The sequence below is a fragment of the Dermacentor variabilis genome, chromosome 11 (assembly GCF_050947875.1).
Source record: "Dermacentor variabilis isolate Ectoservices chromosome 11, ASM5094787v1, whole genome shotgun sequence".
Taxonomy (NCBI): Eukaryota; Metazoa; Arthropoda; class Arachnida; order Ixodida; family Ixodidae; genus Dermacentor; species Dermacentor variabilis.
The window spans coordinates 80,086,963-80,107,127 of NC_134578.1; the positions used below are offsets into that span (position 1 = coordinate 80,086,963).

General features: G+C 44.4%; 1 protein-coding gene across 1 annotated transcript in view; it reads right to left on the reverse strand.

Annotated features, from left to right (window-relative positions):
- Positions 1-19,287: 19,287 nt before the first annotated feature.
- Positions 19,288-20,165, reverse strand: part of LOC142563702 (organic cation transporter protein-like) — a 143,034-nt gene continuing 142,156 nt past the window's right edge. The window contains exon 13 of the mRNA XM_075674301.1: positions 19,288-19,585. Coding sequence (XP_075530416.1) covers positions 19,483-19,585 — 103 coding nt within the window. The 3' untranslated portion in view covers positions 19,288-19,482. The remainder of the gene's footprint in view (positions 19,586-20,165) is intronic.

Sequence of the window (20,165 nt, forward strand, 5' to 3'; positions counted from 1 at the left end):
TTTATAGCAACACCGGAGCTCAAATGCTATGTTGAGCTTTTACTGTGCCAAGCCGTCATAAAAACGAGACGCTGTTTCCTTGAGTCGGTGAGACGATTGCACTCAGAGGTGTACGCGTCGAGTGGCTCATATATTGTACATGATGCAGCAGCAATGAAGCAAGAATCCTGGAAGCGGTCAGGTCACAGGTGTTTGTATGCGATGGAGCTGACCTCAATGGTAACGCGAGCACCTAATTTGGGTTACTCGCGTTGGCGTTTCACAAGGATGGGAGATATATCCGTGAAATTTAGCGATACCACCCATCCTAGTTCAGGTGCACTAAGTAACAAGAAGGTTGCCAAAGGTACGTTACTGAAGAAATGTCGATGGCATGTCATATCGCAGCGAAAAACAACTGTCATTGTTTGCGGCTGCAATAGATAAGTGTGCATCGTACAGAAAAAGCGGAACAGGCACCTAGAAGATATTAAGCAGTATGGGATGTATACTTCTTAGCTGCTTACTCGGAACACATAAAGTATAGGTTGATTATAACGGTCGCAGACACTTACAAATAACGAGCTGTTTGCATCAGCCACCGCCTCGTTTCACAGGTGAAGCTAATAAGAATCATCCATCAAAATCCAGGTTCATAGGCATTGCTTACTTAAGGTTCCTAATAGAAAAAAAATAATTATGGGGTTTTACGTGCCAAAACCACTTTCTGATTATAAGGCTTGCCAAACAAAGGCAGTGATGTCTAGTGCGTTTATGAAATACTACTGTTTTTCTAGAAGCTTTTCTTTGGTCGTCCTTTAGATGTTTCGAAAACGCACAAATTTCCGCTGCTGAATTGTGTTTTGGACTACCTTTGAGGGTAACCTTTGGTTTTTGTGCACCGTCGTGGCACATAGTACTTGTAGTCATCCGAGAAATCGTTTGCCAAGAAAATACTGATGGGTCAGCGACCGAGCTGTTGAAATGCGACTTCTGCATTGTCGTCAAGTTCGGTTTACATGCTTTGTGCGCGTTGGCTGGTACGCGTCGCACTTGTCTGCTGCGCGGCGGTGCCCGCTCGCGCTCTGAAAGCTGGGACAGGAAAGATACGTTCGGCCTTCCTCTACTCAGGGTTGTGTACGGCGCGACCAGTTCTCGTGCCCGAGCACGTATTCCATCACTCCACGGACACGCAACACATCGGCATTCTCGCGGCAGCTTAAATCACGAACGAAACAGGGAGAACGCACGCCGAGAGAGACGCCTTCAATTCACAAATGATGGGCTGGCGATGCGCCTGGCTGCCTAGACGCAATATGGCACAACCGAGAAATTGACAGTGGCGTACAGTTCTTCAGGATTCGCGTTATCCGCGTCGCTAGCGCTTTGCCGCCAGGCTGGCCCTCCTGCAAGAATGCTGCCAGTGTGTCCAAAACAATTGGTCCCTGTTCATCCAACTTTTATCGCAGAAGTCGATGGACAATCTCGTCTAGAAAAGCACGCTGTTTCTTATCAGGGTGCTTTACTGGCACCTTATGCGTAGTTTTTGCACTATTATCTATGCGGAGGCAAACAGGATCGGGAAGGTGATCTCTAATAAACAGGCGAGAATAATGATTGCAGCTAGAAGGAAACAGTCGTGATTTTAGGCTAATTTGTAGTCATCATGCTCACGGTAACTTTGCATATAGGCGCGCATTTTCGATTATTCCTCCACCACCACATCTGGCAACTGCATTTCTAGTGTTATATTGCGGGTGTTTTCTAAGTAGCATTATCGCCAGCCGATCACACGAACGCCAAGATGTGCGATTCACAAACGTAAGCGTTTGCGTACATGCAGCCTTGTCGACAACATTCACCTCAATGTGCTACTTTTGACATGAATACCTAACCACTTGTAGTCAAAGGGAGATTTTAGAATAATAAGCTGTTGGGCTAGTTGGCTTGATATGATTTTTGCAAAGATCTGCGCAGAACTGTTGCGAAAACGTGGAGGGGAAGCAGAAAAGGAGACGTGGAGAGGAAAGACGCTCACTTGCAAGAAATCTTATTTTCAGAGACAAACCACCTGCCATGTTATTGCGCATGCGCTGCCATCGAGAATTGTAAAAACAAAGTTTACTTTCTTATACAAAATTCGCCTAACAAAGGGAAATGCATTACTACAACAAAAATGACAGCTGCAGTCTAGGTGATAGTAACAACGCAATGTGCAATTCGCCTGACAAGTTATTAAAAAAAACTTTCGGGGGGAATTATTCCTGCCAGGCCATTTGCAGGGGCTGTTAACATATCACCTACACTATGAATTTATGTTGAATTTCCTCCCCGGTCGTCTCTGGAGGTGAACTGAAAGTGCTGCGCAAAAAACAAGTGTTACTCCATGCTCGTGCCACTAAACAGAGAAGAAAAAAAGCACTAGCTAGAAAGCATATAACGATAAGTAGCTTTTCGCTGCAAATCCAACACTATCATTGCCGGCATGATAATGGCCTCAGTCATCTCAAAGCAACGTAAGCTGGTGACATTTATGAAAATTGCGTTGCTATTTGCTTACAACAAAGGTATCGCTAAATGGACAAGTGATGGTTGATGACGAGTAGCGCAACATCTTCAGTAGGTTCCTTGAGTAAAAGGGCCCGGAGGCATGCGCTATAACAAAGGTTGACATCGCAACAGTGGCGTCTCGCACGAGGCCGTGCTACGAATTTGTTGGACATAATACGTAGAGCATATCAACGACATTTAAAAACGCTAAAATACATTTCATGTCAAATGGCGGCTCTCTACCTATAAACAGTGCCCGGTGAAGTGGTATACAGGGCACATATGCTAAGGGCAAGCGCAGTTTCCTCTCAACTTGTGTTTCGCGATATTCCAGGAGCACATGCTTAACACTGCGTGTCTCCCCACATTTACTACAGATTGGATGTTCACCGCCAGTCATCAAAAAATTATGTGTACCATAAGTGTGCTGTATTCTGAGACGATAGAACAGGATATCATTTCGTCTTGACTTGGCCAGTGGTGGCCACTGTCCTAAATGTGGCTTAACTACGTGGATTTTGTTAAGGAATTGAGCGTCCCACTTACGCTGCCACTCGGTTCCCAATTTTTTGTGCCAGTGTGGATTTAGGTCTATGACCAGAACAGCTATGGGTATGCTGCAAGCTCTCAAATCTAAGGAAGTGGCAATTCGGTCTGCGAACATGTTACCCACAATACCTTTGTGTCCAAGCACTTAGCAGACCGTTACATGTTAGAAAGAGGCATAAATAGCATATAGGAGAGCGAAAAAATCTGCAATCAGTCGATTTCTGTGGTTAAAGCATCACATCAATGTTTTTGCAACGCTTAAGAGTATGTGTGTATGACTGCCTTATGTACGTTTAACTGCTTGATATGTTTGCAGCGGACCATAGTGCATACGCCTCTGCTATAAAGATGCTTGTGTAAGGGTGAAGAATACCGGACTTTGAATAGGATGGAGTGGCCGATAGCTGCGTACGACACGCCTGCATGCGATCTAGACGCATCTGTGTAATATTCTGGACTCGAGTATTTAAATTGAAATTCTAGAAAATGCATATGAATGTGGGCCTCCGAAGCACGCTTCCTTACCTCCACAAATGATGTGTCGCTGTCAATGATGTGCCGAAACCACGGCGGAAACGCCTTAGCGGAAGTCATTAGGCGATTTTCGTGAATAGGAACATCCGTATCCTCTCAGCCTCCTCACACGGATCGAGAATGGCTCTCTCGATGCAGGTTTGTTATAAAGAGCATTGCAGAGGTCGTATCGCTGATGCTGGGATAACAAAGATGGTTTCAAGCCGCTCTGTCGAATCGACCATACGTTCGATTCGACATTGCAGCTTTCAATCGGACTTGTTCTTAAGAGGAAGCTTTAGCTCGGGCCCAACTCTGACGCGGCCTATTCAAATACATGCAAAACGCAAAAACGTTTTTCTGAGATAACCCCTGGCCGCTTTTAATGAATTTTGCTGCATTTGAGAGAGAAAATTAAGGTGTAGTGACTGTTGGAAGCGGAATTTCGATGTAGGGGTGAATTTTGTTAAAAGGATTTTCAAATATTCGACTGCCTGAAAAAAAATAGAAGCACGAAGTTTACAAATTCATATCTCTGTTCAAAGAACAGATATCGCCGTTCTGTAAACGGCATTCATTAGATCATTCAAAGCGGACAAATTCGATGTGTCATTTTGCATTTTACGTGAATATCTTGCGTTGGTTACAAGGGTTCAGCAAAAGGCGTATTTTCGTATTACTAAATTATTATATATTCATGTGTAACATAACAATTTTGTACGCTCCGGAGTACTATTATATGTAATTCACCGAATTGTATTGTCTTTTTTCATGGTTGAGTTACAGAGTTGTAAACTTCATAAATTTGTTTTCTGAAATTTTTCGGTGTATGCCAATTTTCTTTAAAAAATTGACGCTCTAGCTCAAAAATTCGAAACCAACAGTCACTAGAATGTATGTTTTTATTTTAAATGCAACAAACCTCGTCAAATATGGTGCAGTGGTTGTCGAGAAAAACGAATTGTCCTTTTCCATGTATTTAGATAGGAGCACTCGAGCTAAAGCTTCCTCTAAGAGTGGCGAAACGTATACCAAGGTGATGATGCACAAGGTCCAGCAACTTGAAAGCACTGGGGGTAACAGAGTGATAGACTACGGGGCCGTAGCCTAACCGCGATCGCGCACGGCTCCTGAAAAGGTTCATCAGGCATTTCATATGGCTACCCCATGTTGTGTGCGACAGCATTTCCAGGATGTTCATGGTTTTCATGTATTTAGCTTTGAGACACTTGACATGAGGAATGAAGGTTAACTTTGAATCGAGTGTAATGCCTAAAAATTTATGTTGAGTGTTGATTGGTATCTGTTGTCTGTGCAGCATATATCAAGTTCGACTACAAAGCCTGTGTTCCTAGAGAAAAGTACACTGGGGCTTTTGATGGGGTTTAGACTAAAGCCATATTCATTTGCCCGTATTGACACTTTGCTCCGTCTGAGTTGGACTTCGCGTTCACAGACTGCAAGGTTACAAGACATAAATCCTAGCTGCACATAATTATATTTAATGAATAAAGCAATGAGGATGGAATGGCTCTTTGAAGGAATCAATTTTCACAATGGATGCGGTACAACTAAGCACGGCCCTTGTGGCACACTAGTATCTTGAGTAAAACTCCTGGACAGGGGATTGCCCACTCTATTGCGGAACGGGCTGTTGGACGAGTATTTTGCTACCATGTTTAACGTGTTGCCTCGTAAGTGCATCGCAGATAGGTCTCAGAGGCTTAACCTGGGCTGAACGCGATCGGCATCGGCTCAAACTGTGTGTGCGGATGGCGAGAGATGAAGTTCGTGCAGCCAATAACGCAACACCACTTGCCACCCGCCCCCCCCCTCCCATCACTTGGCCGTCCACAAGGACCGCAAATTCTCGTGACAGCAACTTCTTGCACGAAGCACTAGCTCACGATCGCCGACTCCTCCGCCCTCTCGTCGCAGTCGTCTGCATTATCCCGGCATGCTCGCAGTGGGACTCCCCATACGTCATACACAGTGTTGCCTGTAACTGAGGGGCAGGTGATGTAGGCTTTTTGAGGCAATTTATTAAATTTATTTGTAAAAAAAAATCTGTGCAACTCTCAAACATGATCTTTTGAGGACATGACGGGAGTGTGCAGAGGAACGTACCCAGCGAATTTCATCGACATGCGTCGATATCGAAAAAATGCCGGAGTTGCCCTTAAGGTGCCCGTGTCGCAGTAAATCCGGCTTCGGTATCCCGCGGCCTGCGTCGGACGTTAAATTATTATCAAGCCGCACATACATAGGCCGATCATGCGTCGCAAGGGATTTGATGAACTAATTGAATTTCTCAAGCTAAAATACACGAAAAAAGCGTAAACTACGACTCACGCAACCTACAGACATGATGGCTCTCGGATTGTAATTTGAATATACGAGAAAACACAATTCTGTTCTGCGAAAACCCAAACAAACCCTTTTTCCAGCGTTTTATATTCAACAAACCGGAGACTGTGTCCGCCATTTGCGCACGCCGGCGCGCAAGTATCTCAGAGTCCACGGAGCGGCGCGCCCTCTTCCTTGAACTATTTCCAGATGGCGCTCGCCTCTGTCTCATCGTAATCTAATAATAATAATATTTGGGGTTTTACGTGCCAAAACCACTTTCTGATTATGAGGCACGCCGTAGTGGAGGACTCCGGAAATTTTGACCACTTGGGGTTCTTTAACGTGCACCTAAATCTAAGCACACAGGTGTTTTCGGATTTCGCCCCCATCGAAATGCGGCCGCCGTGGCCGGGATTCGATCCCGCGACCTCGTGCTCAGCAGCCCAACATCGTAATCTCATGGCGGCTCAAGCAAGACGCCGCATTTCGACCACAAAGCCCGCCTTCGTGCATAGCGTTCACTGCGAGTGTTCCCAGGTAAACATTACGGTAACATACGCTGCAGTTGCCGGCAAGCGTGAGAAGCAGTCGGGGATCTCTGAATGCTATCGCGTTCCACTCTTAAAGGCGAAGTTTAAGCTTCCTCCCAATTTTGCTCACAGTCTAGAGTTACCGTCTCCTGCCTTCCCCGGGTTTTTCTTGGGTTTAAGAATGGTTGTCACTCGGGGAGCGCGCGTTTCATCACGCACTTCCTTATTTTTATTCGAGTGGCCAACGGCCGCACGTGCCAGCTTATCCGCGTTAATTTCTACTCCCTCAAAAGCGACCATCCCGATCGGCTTCTTACAATAAAGTACATAAAGCGGTAGGACAGCTCTAACTGCAAATGCAGTTCTATGAGGAAGACCTTGAGCTGGAAAATGGGGCCACAGAAAGCGAACGATAACGACAACATTGAGCAGGACGGTCAAGGGCTTTATCGGTGCACGTCTCTCGTGGACGTAGTACTGCTTCAGCCGCACTACATGCACAAGAACAACAGCTTGATTTGGGCGACTTAGTTCATGCTGAATAACGTAGGTACAGCGCAATAATTTTATGGAAAGGGAAAACAAAGAGACAGGAAAGAACGCTGCGCTCTTTCCTGTCTTTCTTTTCAGCGTTTTTTCCCGTGTCTGTTTTTCCTTCCCGTGAAATTGTTGCGCTGTACCTACGTTATTCGGTATGAATGAAGTCGCCGACATCAAGCAGATCATTCTTTTCGTCTCTTTGTTTTTCCTTTCCATAAAATTGTTGCACAGTACCTATCTTATTCATTGCGTGCGCAACTTCGGGACGGTGACGTCGTCGGCACAAGCGAGGATCAGCACTCTAGGGCTCGACCCCGTAATTCACATCGATAAGGCGTCGCACAACCTCGTAAGTTCGAATTATCGTAGCAAAATTTCCCCGAGACCCCACGGTAGCAAGAAGGTGTCCACACCCACACATAGTTGCCGGGGTTGCACTCGTCATTCTGCTGGGCCTAGTTGTAACGACAGACTTAGGTGCTCTGCTGGCTGTGGATGCGGTTTGAAGTAACCTGGCATGCTTCCTCGACATTATGGAATGAAGTCATCAGCGCTTTCGCTCGTCGTAATGTCATTTGTCTACTGGGAGCATGGCGTCTAAAGGTTTCGTGATGTGACGTCTATGGACATGTTCAAATGGGGTGAGCTGGCTGGTCTCCTGTACAGCTTTATTATATATAAACGTCACGTAGGGCGAAATTTCGTCCCATGTCTTGTGCTCTAGATCAGCATTCATAGACACCATATCAGCCAGTGTTCTGTTTAGGAGCTCTGTCAATCCGTTAGTTTGTGGGTGAAAAGTCGTGTTCTTCCAATGTCTGCTGTGCTTCAGCGTGAAGACTTCTTGTATAACATCAGCAGTAAATGTTGTACCTTGATCAGTAATGGAGATTGGCTGCACCATGACGCTGTACAATGTCGTGCACAACAATGTTGGTGACTTCACCAGCGGTCGCCTGGGGCCCAGCTTTCGCCTCGACGTAAGGGGTTAGGTAGTCGTTTGCGATGATTATTCATTTGTTATCCGAAGATGAGGTAGGGAATGCAGCTAGAAGACCCATTCCCGCTTGTTCAAATGGCGCTAGAGGGAGGTCCAGAGGGTCAAGCAGACCGGCGGGCTTCACGAGTGGTACTTTATGCCTCTGACAGTCGCGACAGGCTTTCACACCCTGAACAGAAGAAAGTTGTCGTACCCAGTGGGCATTTCTGGTGTATGCGCGCTAGTGTTCTGGTGAAGCCTAAGTGTCCGGCGCAGTTGTGTATTGTTGTGGTAGGATATTGTCAAAATACAAAGAGTAACGATCAAGCGTGACAACAAAGAAATTCCTACAAAACATCTCATTCTCACCTCTGCTACAAGTGTACTGCCAGAATCTCTCGATACAGGATATAGAAAAACACCAGTAAAGTCATACATTCCACATCCACGTAGACGTTTCAAATGCCAAAGATTTGGCCATGGCTCACAAAGCTGCCGAGGCAGTCTCACTTCAAAATGTAGTGAACAAGAGCACGCTACTGACAACTGCGCTGGCACGATCCACTGTGTGAACTGTGACGGTGATCATGGCACATATTCCCGATCATATCCAACGTGGAAAAAAGAAAAGGATATTATCACACTGAAAGTCAAAGAAAAAACATTTCAAGACCCGCGGATAGGTATTTCATTCAGTCATACCACAGCATATGCTGGTGCGGCGCGTAAGGAGGCAACGCTGCTGCAGACTTCGGGATCTGCCCGGACCACAAAGAATATGGCCGCGGTTGTGTCACCAGCCTCACGGACGATAGCAGCCAGCGCTGATTGGCCGTCACTGAAAAAGGGCCCATCGACCTCAGTGTTGATAGGCACCAATGCTTCAGCTGTTCAGGTGAGGCTGTCACGACAAACACGCTGCTCACAAGAGCGGACGTCCAGTGGATGTCAAGAGGCAATAGAGACTACTCCAAGCCAGAGTGCGTAGCAAGTGTTGAAGTACCGACGCGAGTCTCAGGACCTCGGTAAAAAAGACAAACTCCGCATTACGGGGACCAGTAAAGGCCCTGGAAGTGAACACACGGCATACACACTTTCCTTAATATGGAGACACATATATTGAGATAGAACTTCTACATGGACCTTGATGATGTCAGGGTACTCCTGCGCAAATATAATTCAAAGGTGCTGTGTGTCGAAGAGACCCATATAAATCTTACAGAGACGCGCTTTCTACCCCAATTCAACATTTTTCGAAAAGACCGTGACGATGCGCTTGTTTCTCGCAATTATAGTTGATAAGCGTGCAGCATGTCAGTCTTTGGAACTCCGTACGCCTCTTGAGGAAGTTGCGGTTCGAGCGTTACGGTTTGGAAGACTCGTTACAATCTCTTCTGTGTACATACGACCCCACTATCGACTCCAAAGAACAAAATTTCTCCGTTTCTTTGATGACCTCCTTGAGCCTTACGTACTCGTTGGGGATTTCAACGCACACCATACTCTCTGGGGAGTCTCCCGATGCGATTACAAAGACAGCTTAATAGAACGTGTCCTTGTTTCTTCAGGAGCATGCTTAAAAATAAGAAGGAACCGGCATTCTGTAGTATAGCATTTGACACATACTCTGCAATAGTTTTAGCTATCTGCTCTGCTACACTTCTACCGTGCGTAGAATGGGACGTAGGTAAAATCCCTATGGGAGTGATGATTTTCCCATCTGACAAAAAATTTTAAAACGAAATGAATTCCTCCCACACTTCCCTCAATTGAAAGTTGCACCAGAAGATTACATAAAATTTGAGGAAATCATCCAGATGCAGAGAAACGCTTTTAAATATTTTAGTGTGAACGATGCCATTGCTTATTTAACCGCCGTTATAAGTTACACTGCAGTAGAGTGCGTTCCACCAAAGAAGGGAGCTACAATAAAGAGGTACGTGTCGTGGTAGAATTGTCAATGCAAGAATGCGCGTAAGGAGCAAAACACAGCCTGGCGTTTACTGCGTGAGCCTCCAATGGCAGAAAACCTAATAAGCTTCAAGCACGTGAAATCCCGAGGAAGACGAATGCGACGTATCGCTAAAAGAGAAAGCTGGGAAAAATACGCCACAAGTATGAATTGCTATACGCAAAAAGCAAAATCTGGAACAAGATAACAAAATTAATTAGTAGACAAACCTACCATATGCCTTTGGCGGATGACCAAGGCTACAGAATTCAAGACCAGGCGAACTCTCTGGGAAAAGATTTCGAGCGCGTGTCCATTTCCGCGAACTACTCGCGGTCATTCCAGAAACCTAAATAGTAGCAGAAAGCAAGGCACTGAACCGTAAATGTAGCGAAATTGAACCGTACAACCATCCTTTCAGCATTGCCGAGTTCAGAGCTTCTTTGAACGGCTGCGTGAAATCGGCACCAGGAGCTGACAGTCATGTACATTATGGTCAAACATCTTCAGCCTGACACGCAGATGGATCTGTTGTTTATTTTCAACATTATCTGGGAAACAAGAAACATTCCATTCGCACGGAAAGAGATGATTGTAGTCCCTGTCATAAAACAAGGGAAAAATCAGTCTTTTGTGGCAAGTAATCGGCCCATAGCAATCATATGCTGTTGATAAAACTCTTTGAAAAAATGATCAATCACAGGCTTTTACACTTTCTTGAATCAAACAAGCTCCTCGACCCCTATCAGTGTGGTTTTAGGGAAGGCCGACTGACGACAGACCGCCTACCTCCTTCGCATTGAAGCATATATTATCGCCATGCTTTCATACACAAACAGTTCTTAGGCTTAGGATACCACGTCGCGATATGGAATGCTACGTAGCCTATCGCAAATTGGCATCCGCAAGTAAATGCTTAATGTAATTGAAAGCTATTTATCAATAAAGGGAAAATCAGACATCCACCCGTTCGTAGCAAGTGATACAAATGAAACCGAAACGGGTTCCTCTAAAGAAAAGCCTCAGACTTGAAGAAGAATTCGTCCTGGTCAGGGACTCGAACCCGGGACCACCGCTTTTCCGGGGCAGCCGCTCTACCATCTCAGCTAACCAGGCGGCTCTACGCTATGTCTCTCAAAAACATGCTCCATCATGCTGCAGCATTATTCTTGTTAGCTTTGGGTGGAAGCCACGGCTGTTGCTATCTGCTGCGCCGCTATGCACCTTTGTTATGTGAAAAAACCACCGTTGTTGCAATGCTCTTTGCTGTTATACAAGTAAATCTTGTGGCAAAGCTACCGCAGTTGCAGTGTGCTGCACCACAAGACATTTCAATTGTGTGGAAAAGCACACGTACTAAATATTGCATGTCTTAGATTTGGGCATTTTAATGCAAATAATTCTTTCTTCATACCAAGCACTTTGCAGTTGACAGTTTTATGATCCGACTCGTTTTAGTCTTCTGCATTGAAAACAAAAATATGTCTGACAGTGAGCCCGAACCTGTTTCCCAGCATAACAACTCGATGCTCCACCATTTGGCTACTGTCGAGCACTTCTCGCTAGCCAATGGGTAGCTGGGTTTATGACATAATAGCGTGTGTATTGCGGTGCATAATATGTATCGGAGCATGTCTGTATATGCGAGTTGGTCATCATAGTGACAGCATGTCAGTCTCTCCCGTTCTTCCTTTATGGCAGGACTTTGACGTGTTTCGTAAGGCTACCCCACCTTCGTGATTCGCTCACATTTCAATGTCCCCTCACTGTAGCAGCTAGGGCAACATGGACACTGCGAAACATTGTACCACTTTTAAGCAGTAATTTTTCGTCAGTGGAGTACAAAAAGAAATAGAGATCCAACGCACATGTGTAAAGCGGTGAATCAGAACCTATGAAACATGCTTATCTAATGCATTGTTGCAGTCCAAATGATGGAAAGCATGCTTGCCTTGGCGAGGTACCAGTAGCAGATATCGGAAGCATGTTATGTAGGGAAGCCATCTCATCACCTGTAGCTGTTTGTGCAGTGAGGATGAAGGTGATATGTGCTTGTTGAGTAGAGAGCGTTGACAAAAGGTGTACGCCCAGAGAAGTAGGACATTTATCTTAACACTACATATAAGGCCTGTATACTTATTGTGTTTCCGTTACACCCATTCTAGGAGATAGGCCAAGAGCAGGCACATACTCATTTGCACATACCGCATAAGCCTAGTTTTCCAATCGGCAAAATAGCAGCCACCACAAAGTAGGTGGCAAACGGCAATGAAACCGTCATATTAAGACCATGCCTTTGCCTTCGTACTCTGCTCACAAAGCTTGTCATACAAGCAATCACTTCATACACAAACACATTTGTCAACACTTCAATGTTTGGCAGAACCCGAACCAATGCTTCATAGCCATTTACCTGCAATATGCTTCCTGTCACATGAATCTCTACAGTGTTCGGGATTTTCATAATTTCTTTAATATCTCAGGCACTTGGTGGTAGAGGACAGTGCATTAGACAGAAATCCTGCTACACTGAAGCAATGTTCAGAATGTAGTATGATGTCCTCTATTTGGCTGGAAATTGAATATATACATTTTATTAGTAAAAATATAGTAGCCAGTAATGAAACAACACATGCACTCAAGGCTGAGTCATATCGTGAGAACATAGCGGAGTAGACACACACGGTAGTCACTTGAGCTGTCATTCATTGTATTTTTACCAGCAAGGCCAGCTATATACTTAAGTAAGGCATGTTCAACTAGTTAGTCCATGGCTTCAGCAAATTTAAGCTGCGCGAGGGAGACAGGACGTGAACAGAAACATAGACGCACACACAAAGTGCTAACTTTCAACTGCCTTTATTTCGTGAAAGCAGGGAATTTATAGAGTGCTTCAAAATAGCAAAACAAGAAACAATCGCGAAGAAATCGGGCATCAAGCAGCGAAGAAAAATAGCAAGCCCACGCGTGCATTAAGAGCGCCGGAGAGTCCCAGTGTGAACACCTATGAATTTTATTACTTTCCTTGATAGGGACAAAGGAGGTGAGCTAACGCAGTCGCCAGCCCTTTCACCGATGTGGAATGCCTTGATGACTTCTCTTTGTGTTTTGGAGTTTGCTTTCAAAAGGATATTTAGTCTGTTCCAGATAAGGCAAGCAGCTTTTACTGTAGTAGCTCTTGCACTGCAGGGACAGATTCTCAAGAAATAAGATTCTTAGATGGGCGCATTAAGATTCTCCCGCACTCTTAATGCAAATAGGGCCCTGCTATTTTTCTTAGCTGCCTCGGGCACAATTTGTTTGCGATGGCTCCTTGTTTTGTAATCTTGACGTACCTTATTTTTATTTATTTATTTCGTTACATATATTGCAGCTTAATATAGGGCTATAGCAGGAGGGGGAACATTATACATTACAGTACATTACACGATAAAACACACATAAACACAAAAGGATGAATGATAAAAAGCGCTTTAGATTTTAGCGAAGTGTTCACCAGTGGCAGCCATGAAATCTTTTAGTGATAGTGAACTAATTTTACCGGGTAGAAAAATTCAAAACTCTATTGTACGTGGAAAGAAACTATACTTGAATGTGCTACAGTACGGGCATAAATAGGTGTTAGGTTCAAGTCGTGGGAGCTATGGGTACAACTTGCGTTAGTAAATGTGATATAGTTGCAATCAGAAAGACCAGAGGTGAAGTTATTAATTGGATGTAAAATTTTAAGGCTTCAGTGTGTTAACGTGAAAATGACTCAATGTTCAAAGATCGTTGAGCCCGTGTTGGTGAGCCTGTGCGACTGTAATTTTGACAAATGTAACGGGTAGATTTTCGTCGAACGTTATTGAGCAAACTTATTTCGCATTTTTGTAGGGGAACCAAACGACAGATGCATATTGTAGAATAGGGCGGGTTAGTTCTTTTATATAATAGCAGTTTAGTATCGCGGGGTTCTTGCTATAGTGCGGTGCAAATAACCTAATATTTAGGGCTTTCCCGTTTACATATTCAATATGTTTAGACCATGAAACATGTTCGGTTAGAATGACACTTAAGTATTTATACTGAGACACTCTTTTACGTTGGATGCAATCCAGAGAATAATCGAATATTCGAAAATGAAATCATGACTGTTTTACTACAGTTGATGTTCATTTGCCACGTTTTGAACCAAGCACAGAAATACATAAGGGATTGTGCAAGACGGTGGTCGTCATCAATGGATTTATTATGTTCGTGTAATACCCAGTCATCTGCATAAAATCTGATTTTAGTCGAGGTGCTACGAGGTAAATCATTTATGTATATTAGAAATAATAAAGGGCCCAAAACGGATCCATGAGCCTGACGTAACGTCGACAGGAGTTGAGTCTGTCTTCACGAAATAAAACGAGTTGGAAGTCTGCGCTTTGTGTGTGCGTCAGTGTTCCCGTTTACATCCTGTCTTCCTAGCGCAATTTAAAAGTTTTGCATAACAAGCTGTGTAGCTTGTGTATACGATGAGTAATTATTAACATGATGACTGCAGCGCAGCAGTGGCCTAGTGCCATAGTGTCAACCTAGTATAGAGGAGGCACCGAGTCAAAAATCTTGAAATGCCATTAAGTCGCGTAATAAACCCTTACCCCTCGCTTTCCCACAGCTGCAGAGCACTTAACCACTGTAGCAGTAAAAAATGCTGTATATTGTGGAGTACCAGGAATGGCGAGGTCGAGACAGGCTGCTACTGGAAGTTCCTTGGACAAGGTGATACCTCAAATGCCACGAAATATTTCCATATTTCACCATATAAACCTTTGTAGGATAAGGAACTTTTCAAGAGTCAAGTTGTTACAATCAAAAGAATACTATGGCTAAGTAGTGACCAGTTTCTTTTGTTTTCTAGGTCAAACAGTTTGCATGTATTTGGCATTGCTTACTAGCTCTTGTCTAGCTCTCCGATACAACAGGCATATGCATTCATGTATGTTTTCAAACAAAACTACTGTGTGGAGCCATCTTTGTGGCAATGCAACGCAAGATAAATGCTTTGTTGCATGATTCTTTGGCAATATTGTTAAATTCTAGTAAGTTATGACCAATCTTAATGTTCGGCTGTTCCTTATCTGGTTCCGTCCGAGTTCATGGAAATTGAGGTCAACAGGAACGTTTTTCCGGTGAAGTTTTTCTGCGAAGTTCTCTTTAAAACCCTACTAGCTAGCATGGTATAAGCGTGTGAATTGAGAGCAAGAGTACATGATACAGAATAGTTCATTTGCACATACCCTCTTTATCCCTTGGTAAAAAGGTGGCACTGAACAGATCCACAGCTTCCTGGTCACAGTCGGGTAGCCAGTAGCTGTTTTCGCAATGGCAATATCTCCATTTTTGTGAAAGACAATGTAGGCTACTGTTTTTGCAAGCATTCTGCAAATGCGGCTCGCATTTAGGCACCGAAATTTTTATGTGTAAAAAACACAGAAATAAACGACCAGTATTTTTTTTACCTTATAGTAATCTTATCACATAACTCACTGTTAACATACAGGTTAACATACAGGCGAGGTTACAGATAGCGATAATAATTGCTTTCTGTGAACGCCATTCGAGTAGTGCGCTCTGGTAATTTCTCATTTTTGGCGACGTGTACTTGGAGTATCAAAATACTGCGGAATGAATGTGAAGTGACGCAGTCATCGCTGGTTGTTTGCCAGTATTTCACATCGCTTGCCTAAAAAAAGCCTAAAATACTTTTGAAAACAATACAGGTATAAAAATGTTCACTGGCTTTCCGGTCTGCATCATCGACCAATATGTTCAATAACTTCGATAATTTGGGCTTATTCGCGCTCATGCGGCAGCCGCCACAAAGCCATATAACGAACGCAATTTCGGAGGCTTACGTTTTTACAGAACATTTAATTAGGATAACCATTTGGCCACTAAGGTTGACTAAATAGAAAACTTTACATCCTTGGCTTGTTTTCAGCGGCGGCAACGCCCTGGTAAGTGTGGTGGGGTGCTGCAGAAAATAGTGTAGCCTGAGAGCAAATCTGAGTGATCATTGCGGCTGTCATTGTACATTTGTGACCAAGAAGTTTCATGAAAGCAAGCCGGTCGTTTGTCGGGGTGTTACTATTATCCTGGTAACCGGACTTGGTGCACAAGCGCAATAGATCTAAAAGTCAAACGCATGGCACTTGTCCGACTCAGATGTACCAGTAGGCCACAAAATCGAGTGCTAATATGTATAACAAAACTGATGAGCTACACACTGAGCAGACTGTGCGACCTTATTCATTCCGTGCGGTTTTTTTCCCGACTTCGCCCATGAAGTGCCTTCAAGTGAGCGACAGTTCCTTGAACTTCCTTCGGACTAAGGCTTAGCGAAGTTTTACTGAGCCAGACTCACCCACGCTCTGACTCCCCCATAACTTTCAATCGGACTCACTGAGTCTCAGTAAGTCGCCTAATCAGTGAATTTACCGACCGATGGGTTCTGAGCTGTTAATTTTACTGGTATCCCATCAATAATTCTCGACATGGCTTGCAGATCACATCGAGGGCACGAGTTTGCAATCTGTTGCTCGCGCGGAGATCTTGGTCCTGAAAATCAGCTCAGTCAAAAGCATGCGTACGCCGTCGTCCTCGCTGTTAGGTTGCCGAGGGTCAGAATGCAAAGAAAGAGCATGGACCTTGAAGAGAAGCGGCAAGCGAGACGTGGCTATCGATTATGTGAAACTGTAGGCTGCCTGCTCTGCCTTAATGTTGACGGCCGCATGATCTATAAGTTTCGAGCGTTTTTGGCCATGATCAAGTAAATATTCTAGAGCCCCATTACAATTGGAAGTGTCATTACACAAAATTAGTGCATTATGAAAAAGAACTTACTGGTAGCAAGTTCAACCGAACAGAAAAATGTGTCACGCATGTAACAAAGATTCTTACCAGACTTTAAGCTACGAAGAACTTACAGCGAAGCTGTATATGGCTAGCCGATTCGTCCGTCCGTCCGTCTGTCGGTCGCTTGTACGCCGAAAACTCCCCCGGCGCAACTCCATGCGGGTGGTCGAAAAAAAGAAAGAGAGGCCCGCGATTAGCCAACACCACCTAGATAGCATGAGGCCTGTTTACTCCGATCCATGACGTCATGCTACCTGGCCCTAAATTTCTATTGACAAGGCTGGCATGATTAAAGCGGGGACCTCAAAATCACTGTTGCCTACTCCGGAGCACCCCATTAGATTTTATGGCAGTCGGGCCAGGTAACATTACGTCATGGATCGGTGTCAAAATGCCTTTTGCTATTTAGGTGGTGTTCGATTAGCTGCGCCAGTAGTGACGCCGTTGCTTTCCGTCGCAGATGAGTACGCGCACAGCAGTTACTCTCCAGCTGCGAAATGGGTATGCCACGCGACATACGTACTCCTTAGGAGCAGACAGCTTTCGATCAGCAACGTCGCGCGCAGAACCGGGAACAAGCTCGTATACGCCGCGCCGATGCTGCAGCACGGGTATGACAACACGTTCGTGCAGCCGAGCGCAAGCGGCAACTGCGTACCGAGGATCCGGCCCCTTGCCAAGCCGTCGCTTAAAGAACCATGGGGATTAACCCAGTGATGAACACCGGGGCCGCACATTTCAGCTTCCCTGGTTAACCATCTGTACGGAGTGCGTGGGCGGTGATTTTATACTTAGATTGCATGAATATGAACTAAAGGAAGTTGAAAAACACATTGAATTGGCAGTTGTTGCGAATCAAAAAAAATTATATACAAAGGCAACATTATTAGTAAAATATATAATACGGCAAGTGACATAAATGATGTTGTTGGGCATGCCCATTTAGGTACTCATCAAAGGTGAATCTAATGAACTGCAGACAGTCATAAAAAATAAGTGCATACAACAGATTACTAGGCATAAAAACCAAAAGAATGGCCTAACGAAATTTGTAGCAGCGTGAAAATACCTTTTAACAATCGTACAATCGTTAGTCCAGATAATCACCCTCTGCTTCCCTCTATGTTGATGTCAGGGGGATAGTGTATATTACGGTATTTCGGTACCGTATCACTTGACATGGGCAAGGTGAATCATTTTTCAGTGTAAATATATTTCAGATACAACTTTCGGCTTTACCAATTGCTTACGTCTCCTACAATTTCGCTGGACACAATCTTCGCAGCACATGGTCGTTTCCAGGTTGCAAGGCTCCCAGTACCAGAATGGTGGGTGCCAGACTGGCAGCCGTTCAGCACCTTCGTAAACGTACTGACCCACTGGGATATACTTGATTTTTACTTGGCAGGTATAGTTTAAGGCGGTGAGCGCGTATTCTGATTAAAAAGTTGCATGCCGGACTATGGTCTCTTCATCTTTTCGGAGGATCAAGTCCTGCTTTGGTGCTACCTGGCCACGTGCTAAATTTGTATCTGTCATTATCTCTGTCTCAATGCTGGCGTGTTCTATGTGCTGCGCCGCAGCGTTAGGCGGTCCGTGAGCATCAGTGTAAGCGGTACAGATTGACACGTGAAAGGGGTAATGTTTCATTCAGGTGCTAACATTTCCATTTCGACAGTGAAGGTCCGAGTAATGCGGCATCTTCAAGCGTTTAAGAAGGCATATTTGCAAGAAATCATAAAAAATTATGGACACACTATCGAAGATAATATGGAAGCAGTCAGTTCTTTCACTATTTGCTTAAATACTCGTGGAACTTTCCGCATCTACAAAAATGCATACATCCAACGTGCAATACTCTAAAATTATCATCATTGCGCTTCAATACTTGGCCCCATTATTACTCCGTCACATAGCGGTATTTAGACAGACAAAGGCAGTGACGCCTGTGGGTCCATAAAATGTTTCAGATTTCTTAAGAAGCTTTTCTTAGGTTCTCGTTTAGAAGTTTCGAAAACGCACGAATTTCCCCTGCTCTGCTAGTGTTTTCTTTAACAACTGAGAAAAGCACACACCTCTCTCTAAACGTGATGTGAGGCGGACAACGACTAGTTTGCAGGCCAGACTCTATAACAAAGGCTGTAGTTTCCAGTACTTGGAAACTAGCCACCTGACGCAAGTGCCCCAATCTTAGAGAACTTCAAAAGGGAGCGTCACCTGCCCTCAGCCTCTCGTGAAGTTACGCGGCCATACGACCCTGAACAAATGAGGATTGTCTGGCACCACGTATTCGACCATATCCTAAATACGCATCGGGATTCCAACGAAATGTATCAGCTGAAAAACGCTGCGTTCATCATGGTCATTTATCGCGTTGTCAAAGTGACTGGAAGCAAAATGAGAGAGCCAAGACAGCAACTTGACCAAAATTGACCTGTGTTTGACAGAAGTATTGTGTAAAACAGACGGCGTACGAAATAACGCTCTTCAAAGTCAGCTGCAAGTCCTCCACTGATTCAAACATATTATTTTGCATTGCTACTGAAGACCGGTCCTTCATATAACATAATTCAGAAATTACATAACATCGCCAAAAGATCTGCGGCCAAATAATGGTGAATTCAGGCAGCTCCTTTCATCAGGCAGAAAAGCCTGGGTTATGTGCGGTGTGGCTGGCAAGAGGTACCACTTGGGTTGGCTAGTAGCTCTGGCGTCGGCTCCACCGCGAAGCGTCCGGGGCAGCGACCCTTCCTTAATATCCTGAAAAAAATATTGGAAGCAATGTAGACTCTCCGATTTTCCAAGAACTGGGAATCATGTTCACCGTTATTTACATCATTAGAGCTGATTTTGTTCAACGTATAATAAAAAAAGATACAGGCTTTGATTTTTTGAACTCCGGGAAACTGCTTGAACTATATGTATTATTGTAGACAGCGTAGTGGCCCTACAAACGAATTCGTTGGCTGAGGAGTGGGATTTCGTGCTTTCGGGTGCTCATGCAGTTCTATGAGCTGGAGCATTGCAGCTAAAGAATTTTCAAGAATACTGGTAATGAAAGCGCTGATCGCTGTTATCAATTATTTATGCGCGAGCAGTTGCGTAAGCTTTATAGAAGCTTCTTTTGTTTCTAAGCAAAAGAGCGATCAAAAAATTTAGCCATAGCATTGCCCTTTCTAGATAGCGGTTTTAATGCACGTTGCTCAAGGGCATCTTTAGGTTTCTCGGCGTCAAAACAAAGCGCTATCGTAGCGTAATGAGTGTTCACGTTAATGAGCTTTAGCTGATCAAAACCAATCTGCAACACTAGCTAGGTGTATTTGATGGCACGTCTGTTGCT